This window comes from Aquarana catesbeiana, linkage group LG09 (genome assembly GCF_042186555.1).
Source record: "Aquarana catesbeiana isolate 2022-GZ linkage group LG09, ASM4218655v1, whole genome shotgun sequence".
In the NCBI taxonomy this organism is placed as follows: Eukaryota; Metazoa; Chordata; class Amphibia; order Anura; family Ranidae; genus Aquarana; species Aquarana catesbeiana.
In genome coordinates, this window is record NC_133332.1 from 114,452,554 (window position 1) to 114,462,717 (window position 10,164).

A 10,164-nucleotide genomic window follows, 5' to 3' on the forward strand; every position below is an offset into this window, starting at 1 on the left:
TGATGTTAGGGGTTAAACGAAAGAAGGAGGCGTGACAGCATCTCGGAGTAATAAGAGGGAGGGATGTGTGTCAACCTCCAGTACGTCCTGTTGAAGCTACGTAACAATGACGTTGCGAAACGCGTCGACGTAATGAAGATGTGCGGACGCCGACCCAGCTATCTCCCGCAGTAAGTTGGAGACGGGGACTTCTCCCAATGGAAGATTGAAACTATAAACCGCTATGTATATGGGGAAATAATCTGCCGCACAAGCACAGCTGTACTCTGCATCCGTGAATGTGAGGATTACCACTTACCGAGTGCTTGGAGGATGCAGCACGGTACGGCCGGCATTGATAATACAGACAAGGAAGTCACGGAGCAGTGGAGCAACTTCAAGACATAAGATACTGCTTTGATCCTCGCATGACAGAGAGGTGGTAAAGTAACCCCTTCAGCTCCTTATGCAGTTGTTATTCAAAATCCTTGACAATTGAAGTGGTATGGCTCTGCCAAATGTGGACAGCAGGTTACAACATAGTGATATTTAGCCTTGTATAGGTTTCTAATATACCGTTTATACATCAACAGTCCCGGGAGTTATTTGGCCACTCTGAGATGTCATGTGATCTGCTCCTGGCATTAACAGTATATATTATATCATACTGTGCGGTATTTATATTCCCCATACTCTACAGAGACTCTCTGCTTTACATATCCATCTCATAAGTTACAGGAATGGACTTTGGTAAAATTCATGATTCATGCATGCGCATGCTAAATACATTTACAAGTCCCCCTGACCCATTCATCTAGCTGCAGTATCTACATAGCAATAGTGGATGTTAACCAGCGAGCTCTTTGAGTTAGATAACAACCTGTTTATATCCACTCCACTTTCCCCATCTCCCCGGGGGACCACGCATGCATAAGGTTCTTTTATTATTTTTCAAAAAATATTATTTAATTCCTTTTTGATTTGGCGATTGGCCACAGGGACCTTATGCATCTGTGGGATTATAGGCGCCTGTACTGTATGATCTATTTGTGTCCACATGTGTGTTATTGTTTGACGTTTTTGTGTTGCTGGTTAATGGGCGTACCCTGTGCTGCTTGCACTGGACGGGCCCATTAATTTGTGTCTGGTGGATCAGCTCCATGCATGTGTCTTATTGTCAGTAGTATAATTTTTGTATATTTTAGATCTTTTCAATAAACTTTTACATTTTTACATATATTATTTCCCCTTTATTGCCCACCATATCCATAGTAGCCACTTTTTGGACCGAGGGAGATCACTCCCTTGTGTTTCCCCTTGGTCCTTTCCCTTTTTGGTTTGCTCGATTTGGGTTACGGATACGGCCTCCAAATTTGAGGAGAGGCACTGGGTGAGAAATTGTGATGTTGTGATTTTTCAAAAAAGGCAGGTACTTTAAGGGTGGTCCCCCTCCCTTCCTTCTAGCCAGGACTGTGTTTCCATGTCTGCTTGGCAAAGTGGATTGGACATGGACCTGTCATCTGCCTGCTCAGCGGAGATCCCCCACTGAGCAAGTGGATTCCCCTTAGTGGAGGCGCTCGTGTGAAGGGAGCCTTAGGGTAGAAATATTCTAGTGGCACTATTGCTCCCTCACCACACCCCCCACCCACCCTATCTTGATTACTATTTTGGTCCAGCACTGTGCCCATCTGCAGCAATGATGAACTTTCTCTCACAGAACAGAGAGGCAGCTACAGGAGTCGTTGGCTTCTCCTGCTTTCAATCAAATCCCGAGAGCAGGGGGTGAGTCCTAGACATGGTGTGTGTGTGTCTAGTGAGCCTGCAGGTGTGCAGTACTATTGCACAAAGCAGGTAAGTATAACATGTTTACAAAAAAAATTGCAGGACAATACAAATACTCCACAAATTACCCCTTTTTGGAAATTTTAAGGTATTTAGTAAAAGGCATGGCAAGTTTTTTGGTCCCAATTTTTTTTTTTTTCGCTTTACATATTGCCACCAGTGCAATTCATTGTCCTTATTTGACTGGTGTGGCTGTAAACAGGGATACTGCCTGGTGACCGTACATCCTTTCACCATAGAGACGCTGTACTAAGTGATTATCACTGTTATAAGCAATAGTCAACTGTCATTAATGGCTTTGTATTAATGACAGCTTGCTTACTGTTGACATGCTATGATTGGCTAAGCTAATCACGTGGTACAGGGTGCTGTGATTGGCCCAGGTACCATGTGACTGCTGTGGGCCAATCGCAGCTTTACAATAGTAAGCAAAACAATGAAAGCCATTCAAGGGTGTTTTGTTTACATTGGTCACAGCGATAACATGATTACAATCAGTGATCACATAATACCCCGGCCGCTGTACAGAGTGCCGTGATTTGTTGTATCCACAGGACATGTGCACTGTGACACCAGTACCTCGCCTTGCCTGCAGCTGCCTCCCTATCACTATATAGTTACTGTGAGTGGGTCGGCAAGTGGGTAATTAAGATGAATGTTGGTCATAATTTTACTGCTAAAACTCAGATTCACTAATTGAATATGATCAGTAAAAGACCTTAAATGTTTCTGTTAAATTTTTCCCTCCTGCACGGGGGGGTGTTGGTGTCCCCATATTCATGCCAGTCAAAGAAGGCATTCTCTGGTTTTGAGTCACCTCTTCTCTCTGAGCCCATTGCTGCCTTGTTTACACATCCACATTGGAGCATTAGAAAGGAGGTTGCCCAGAATAATCTGACATTAAGTTTCAAGTCTGCAAAAAAGTACTGTGTGAAAGTCTTAATCTGACTGCAAGTTATGATGAAACTTTTTTTCTTTTATTTTTTTTTTTCCCATTGATGGCCTTATCTGTTGCCTTGACTTACTCTTGGGGGTTCCTAAAACCACTCCTAATATGGGATGTGCCACCTACAGACCTGTAGTTTAACCACTTCCCACCCGGCCTATTGTATGGCAACATTATTACCCTGGGAGGACATCCTATGATATCCTCCCATTTGCATGCCCTAATGGTCGGCACATTTGGTCACCTGATGTGTCCACCGGATCGTTGTACCAGGCTGGCCCCTGTACCATTGTGATCCCTTTGACCAATCACCTGTGATCACGTGTTAATAGTACACAATGGTTTTAATTCATTGTGTACTGTTGTGATCTCTGTGATTGGTCACAGTGATCACGTGGTACATGAGCAAGCCATAGCTATCGCAATGGCACATGAATGGATGGCATTCATTAAAATGATTGCCTATAACTATCAGATCATCACTGTAATAGGCAATTGTTAATTCAAACTAAAAAATTCTTAAATTTGAAGAAAACATTTTTTTTTATGTTACCAGTGTCCTTGATCACTGCCACACCATTCATATGATGCTGTACTGCTCTGATGAAAGTATGTAAATTTTGATTTAATTTCCTCATTTTCCAAAACGTGACAAAATTACAACTTCAAAAAACTCACAATGCCTTTTGCTTAACTCCTTGGGCTGTCTTTCCGAAAAAGGGGTAATTTGGGGAGGTATGAGAAAATCGGAGGCGCCATCAATACATCAGGTTTGATCAATTTGCAGAGCCCCTTCTGTATGATAGATAATACTGAGTGAAAAAGTGATCCAATGCTTGAATATAAGTAATCCTCTTGTGTAACCCAGGGGTGTTATTTTTACAGCTTAAACAGCAAGACAGGCATAATGTTGTGAGGAAAAATGCCATTGAAGAATTAGAAAAGAGTATGAACCAGGCAGAAGCTACTTATCCTGGAATTACTGACAAGATGGTAAAGAAACTTATGGAAAAATTCCAGAAGTGAGTATTTTACTTGTGAAAATAACTAAATGAAGCACTATGGCTTAAGAAAAAAGACAGATGTGAGTGATTGTAACAATATGAATGTGTCTGATCTGTGTGCTTAAAGTGGTTGTACACCCTGTACAACCACTTTTACCTACAGGTAAGCCTATATTAAGGCTTACCTGTAGGTGCTTGAAATATCTCCTAAACCTCCACGGTTTAGGAGATATTTCACTAAAAAGCCGAGCGCCGATGACTACGGCGCATGCGCCCTTTAGAAAGGGCACATCGTGCCGTTTCTAATAGGGGTCATGCCATGACTTGCGGCTTCCAAGCAAATACACGGAGTGACGTCACGTGACTCCAGCCAGTCAGAGCCGGAGTTCGCTGCGATGCATAGTAGCCCATTATACTTTACCTTTGCAGGGAAATAAAGAGGAAGTAAAACCCATCAGGGTTTACTTCCTCTTTAATGTTTATGTTGGGAGATGGGGGAACCTGTGATAGGGCTTTTAACTTCATGCATTTTAATGCATTTCGTTAGGCTTGGTTCACACTACTGCGACTTGAAAGTCATGCCTTTGTCAGGTGATTTACTGACGACTTAAGTACTACTTTGACGCGACTTTAAGGAATGCTTGGGTAATCTTCCTGTTATGTCGGATCCAAACCACATCAATGTGGATGAGGATCTGATTTGGAGGGGACTTCCATTAAAGTCTATGGGCACAAGTCAGATAGAAGTAGCCTTGAAGTAGTACAAGAACCTTTTCTAAAGTCAGAGTGACTTTATTGGTGCTAATTAATGCAGCTCTCATTGACTGACATGGAATTTCACATGTCATGCGACTTGGGGTGTCGCAAGTCTGATCCCAAATCGCGGCTGTGTGAACCGAGCCTTACTTCAAGATGATAAAATGAAATTATGTAGTTATGCAGTGCATTTTTATCAATTCAATAACTCCCAAATTCTTATTTTAGCACTCCTTCCCCAAGCAGAATTGCTGGAAATGTTTTAATTTTTTTTTGGCCCTGTCCCCCATTGCCACATCCATTCCAGCCTAGGCCAGAATATCATGTACCTGACCTTCAGCCTCCAGAGATACTTGCATCATTTCTCCCACTGTGGCTTTAGGATCAGAGCTTGGGGGCCATAAACGGGTCCAGCACATCACTGGAACTGGCAATAGAGAAGAAAGAGGCTCCCATCATATCATGTTAGAGCATGGTGGTCCCATCCCCATTAGTAGAAACAAACCTAGTAACCCCCTCAGTTGGGACTTTAAACAGACCACCCACTCAAAAATATATAAAAAGTATTCTTTAATGATATGGAATAAAACATGTAAAAACCACATATGACAAAGATGCACAACATGTGCTACATGAAAAATCAACCAATTACTGTGCGTATAATTAGCATACAATGTAAATGCCCAAATGCCCGATGCGTTTCCAGTATGAGGTGTTCCAATACCTTCCTCAGGGGCCGAGGGTTCAAAAAGTTTTTTTTAGCATTCAAATAAATTCCAGTGTGATGATTCCATGTCAAAATAGGCACTAGGGACCAATCGGTCCATATTGGCATTACACAACTCGCCACCTGTAAGTGTTGTGAGTATTGGGTGCATTCTCAAGGTGCATAATACCTGCAAAATCTATCAAGAGATATATTCCCCTGTGGTTCACTTCCAAGTGGATGGGGCAAACAGCTGACTGAGAATAGTGCTGTTGGCTAAATAGCCAAGGAATGAGTGTCCAAATGTTCCACCACTGATGAAACCTACGGGTATAGCGATCTTGCGTGTGGTAGCTGGATGAATGCCAGCTGGATCAAAATAATGAAGCAAAATAATGGTCAGTGCCCCTCAATGCAGCCTGACCTGTGCCCGTCGGCAGCCTCAATGCAGCCTGACCTGTGCCCGTCGGCAGCCTCAATGCAGCCTGACCTGTGCCCGTCGGCAGCCTCAATGCAGCCTGACCTGTGCCCGTCGGCAGCCTCACCATGTCTCATGCAGGAAATCACCAAGCCGTCGTCTCCTGTTTACTCTGCTCTCAGTCGGCAGTCCCACCTCAGCCATCGGCATTGGACCAGCTCCTGTAAATGACTGGCCCAATGTCGGTGGCGAAGGCGGGACTGTGTGTGTGACGTCCGAGCCAATTATACAGGAGATGGCGGCTCTGTGAATTCCAGTGGCACTTGTTCCCCCTCCGAGGTACACTAGCGGAGTATAACACGCACCCGTGATTTGCCCCCTATTTTCAGGGGGGAAAGTGCGTGTTATATGCCGATTAAATACGGTAATTGTAATGTACAAAGAGAACGGAATCCGTCATTCCTGTGCCTTTTTAATACGCCCAAAACAATTTATTTTTCTAGGAAATTATCATGAAAAGAACATACTTTTAAAACTACTCTGATCTTAAGATGCACCTGTAAATGCATAATAAGGCACCATGCTATATATTAAACATGCAAGTGTGGATACTTGCCCTGACAAATGCATGATTTAGTTACCTGGCTCCCTCTAGAAAAGGTAGAAATTTGACATCAAAGCAAGACTGTTGCAAGGTTGAAATGTCAGTGTTTGACATAAATATGAACCAGCCCATCTGTTCCAAGGGCAGTATAAGATAAATATCAATGAAAAAAACTAAAGCTATGCAATTGTATAGTGTGCTGCTGGGGACAATGCATTTTGTTGGTATCCTTATCCAACTATAGGCTGTTTGTACAATTGAGATTTTTTTTTTTTCTTTTCAACATTGCTGTTTGCACCAAAAAAATATAAACACCTAGTAGACTTGCTGATCAGTGAAGATTTCTATGTAATGTCCACTGACTGAAAATAGCATAAGGACCTTTGTCACAGGCCTTTGTTTGTGTCCGATGGGTTTTCCATTCCTAGACAAGTCTGTGGGTTTGCAAAATCTGCTTGAAGCAGGTCAGGAGGTTAGTCATGCAGCTGTCGGTTCATTTTGAATGAGCTCAGAAGCATCCAGATATCAGACTGATGCTGTTGACAGGCCTTAAGATTGTATACCATGGATTTATGTTCAGGAATTTGGGGATGTAGGAATCAATGCTAACGTGCACCTTTACTACTGATCCTAGTGTTCTTTCCTGTAGGGCAGTGGTGGTCAACCTGAACATTTTAGAGGAACTCAAGTGCAGGCCCTGACACACCCAGATGGCTGCACAATAGCAGCACATTTTTGTACCTCAGTGCCCCAAAATTTTGGTCCTGCTGCATTTTTTTTTTTTTTTTCTATCGCAATGTACACTTACGTTGCAGAATGATAACCTCCAGCTCCTGGTGCCCTGCTGCCACTCTACTTTTTTCATGGTGCCCAATAGCCGGCAGGCCACACTCAGGTGGGTTGGCGGGCTGCGAGTTGGGCACCAGGGCTGTAGAGGAGATGAGTTATAGCTCTCTCGCGCGCGCGCTGTCTCACGCACTCTCTCTCACGTTTTATCATATAATTTGCTTTAAGTTGACCTGTTTGTCCTTTTACCCCTTTAGGTTTTCTGTCGGTGACTCCTAAGTATCATCCTCATTTTAAGACCATGACACTGCTGTATGAGAATGGCAGAGGGACACCCGCCCAGTATACTCACCGCCTGGCCATGCTTAGCATTTTCAGCTCCTTGTGCCTTTCGGATCTTCACGATACACATCCATGTGACTATGATCGACAGTTTGGAAAGAAAAGAACCTTTAGCAATTTTGTTTTCTATTTTTCTTCCCTTTTTTTGTTAATTATTTCTTTTTTTTGTGATGGTGTAAATGGGTTTTTATATTTTCAGGAAATTATTTTGTAAAGACTGAACTTTTACTACTTTAATCTTTTGTTTAATTCTGTAAATGTTGAAATGCTGTTAATCTTTTTTTTTTTTTTCATGTTGGGTAACCGTTTGGCTAGGAAGATGCGCAAGTGGTTGTATGTTTGTGTTGCACTGTTCACTGACTGAATCTACTGGTCTGGTCCATTTTGTTTTATTTGTGTGTGTGTGTGTAACTTCTGCCATTACTTGGTGGATGAGCATGTTTGTGTTATACAGCGGTTCTCTTTCACTAAGGCACATTGGAGCTGCTTTACAGCTAGCAATTTGCTTATGACACTGTGTAGTCTTTGAACAAGTTCTTTATGGCCCTTTGAGCCACAGTCAAAAGGTGTCTGCCAGCTAAGGTTGTCCTATGCACTGTCACCTGTCCATTAAGTTGTAGAAATGTGGATGCAAGTGCCACTGAAAGCTAATGTCCATCCAAACCTTATATTTTAAGCATGGATCCAATGCTGGTTAGTTGAATCACCCACTGGCCTCCTGCCTCGCTGGCATCCCATTGCTGAAATCATTCTGCTAGAGTTCTCTGAACCATTAAACCAAATTTACAGCTGGGAGTATGGGGCTTTTTTGTAGGCCCTAGCGTAGATGTGAGTACTGAGGACCCAAATATTCACTACACGTGAAGAAATGATTGCCACAAACCTTCTTTGTGGTCCATAGCTCTCAGCTATATTTCTCTCGATCTCTAGTACTGAGAGGAAAGGTATAGTGGTGGACATGAGCAGTGATGAACTTGGCGTCCGAACATGCCTAGGCTCAACCCTAGCTATGACCAAGAACTTTGGCTTACTTTGAGGCACAGAACTTCATCCCCACAGTCTCCATGGCGTACAAGATGCGCCATGGAGAGTATCTGTCAGCTGCACAAAATGGAAGCAGCCTTTTTATGTACTTGAAGTATATCTTAACCATATGAACACTAATAATTTATTGCAGCTTACTAGTCTTAGAGGCGATGGGTGTATTTGTTATTTTAATCTAGTTTTTTTTTTTTTTCCTGTGGAAGTGCAGAAAAATACCTGTTCCTGATAGAAATCAAGTTTTTGCAACTTCTGTACACCAAACTAAAATCTCAAAACTTGTTAGTTTTCCAGTGCTCTAGGCATGTAATGAGGATGAAGGGGTGGAGGTAGAGTTGCTTGTGGGTCCAAATCAAGAGGGCAAGGTGACAACTCTTCTCCACCATAAATAGTGCGCTGAGGACAGGAAATGTTAGTGGCAGGATCATCAAGGAAAAGGCGCAAGGGGGAAAATAATGCAGCGGTCTCATCTACTAGTGAGTTGCAATATATTACATTTTTGTTCTTGGGTTTAGATGCACTTTAATTATACTGAAAATACATTTTATTTTAGTAGAAACTGAAAAATATGTTGCCTGTGTGAATGTAGGTTTGAACTAATTTACAGCTTCAGCAGGAATGTTCACAGTAAATGTATATGCTGCTTTCTAATGCTTGTTTGGTGTAGCTATTACAATTGCTTCCTCCGTTGTGTGTGGCTGTCAGGTACCCTCTATAAACAGAAAACATATCACCACACTGGACAAACTGAGCAGCTATGTCCGGGACTACGTGTCATACACTATGCTAAACATTTTGCTGGAATATATCGCCTTCAAACTCAAAGCCTTGAAATCTGAATGCAGATCTGCTGTTTGTTTTTTTTTTTTTTTTGTAAGAAATCATATTTGTTTTAGATTAATTCCACCTTGGTCCATCTATTTGTAGACCGGAATCACTAAATGGCAAAGCAGCAATATTTGCTTGTCTGGAGTGGAGGTACAATAAGCAACTTTGCTCCAATATGTGACATAAGACTTTCTGATTTGTAAGGTCTTTTTTTGTGCATCTTCTGTTTTCTTTAAAGAGAATGAAAGCAATACATTTTATTTGTACTCTTTTGCTGTTGGACCAAGGATGTCTAACATTTAAGTTCTTGCTTCCAGAGTGTCCCTGCTGTACATTGCAGCAATGTGATGTAGGGCTTTTTTTTTTTAAGGAATTAAGGACAAGACAGCCTGTTGAAAGACAATGTACAATATGTGCTATAATAAGGAGAGCAGGGGCTGTAAAGTGGACTTGTCATGTTGTAGCAGACACAATGCTGCAGGACAGATTTTATCGATGATACTTTTTTTTTCCCTCCCCTGTTGTTTAAGACTTGGTCTAAGCTTATTTTCTAGCCATGTCATCACTAGGGGGATTAAGCTGTGAAAGACTGACTGGTATTTTAGGAAGATGGCAGAAACAGAATGAATGGGAGCAGGTAGGTAATGTGGAACTTGTTTTCTGGACTGTTTATCTCTCCAGTTTTATTTAATTCCTTCCCATTACACCGCATATAGGGATCTTGGTGCCCCTTCTGCTTAAAGTGGTTCTAAAGCCTAAACATTTTTTTACCTTAATGCATTCCTTACATTAAGGTAAAAAATGTTTAGGCATTAAGGGCACTGGACAGAGGAGGAGCTAGCAGCGCCAGCTGGGGACCCGAGAAGAGGAGGCAAGTATGGAGATGTATGTTTAAAAAGAAAAAAACAAATT

General features: G+C 42.1%; 1 protein-coding gene across 1 annotated transcript in view; it reads left to right on the plus strand.

Annotated features, from left to right (window-relative positions):
* The window catches only part of STK26 (serine/threonine kinase 26), a 161,755-nt gene extending 152,070 nt beyond the window's left edge, over positions 1-9,685 (plus strand). Inside the window, exons 10-11 of the mRNA XM_073599162.1 lie at positions 3,653-3,789; positions 7,299-9,685. Of these exons, the coding sequence (XP_073455263.1) occupies positions 3,653-3,789; positions 7,299-7,320 (159 nt within the window). The 3' untranslated portion in view covers positions 7,321-9,685. The remainder of the gene's footprint in view (positions 1-3,652; positions 3,790-7,298) is intronic.
* The last annotated feature ends 479 nt before the right edge of the window (positions 9,686-10,164 follow it).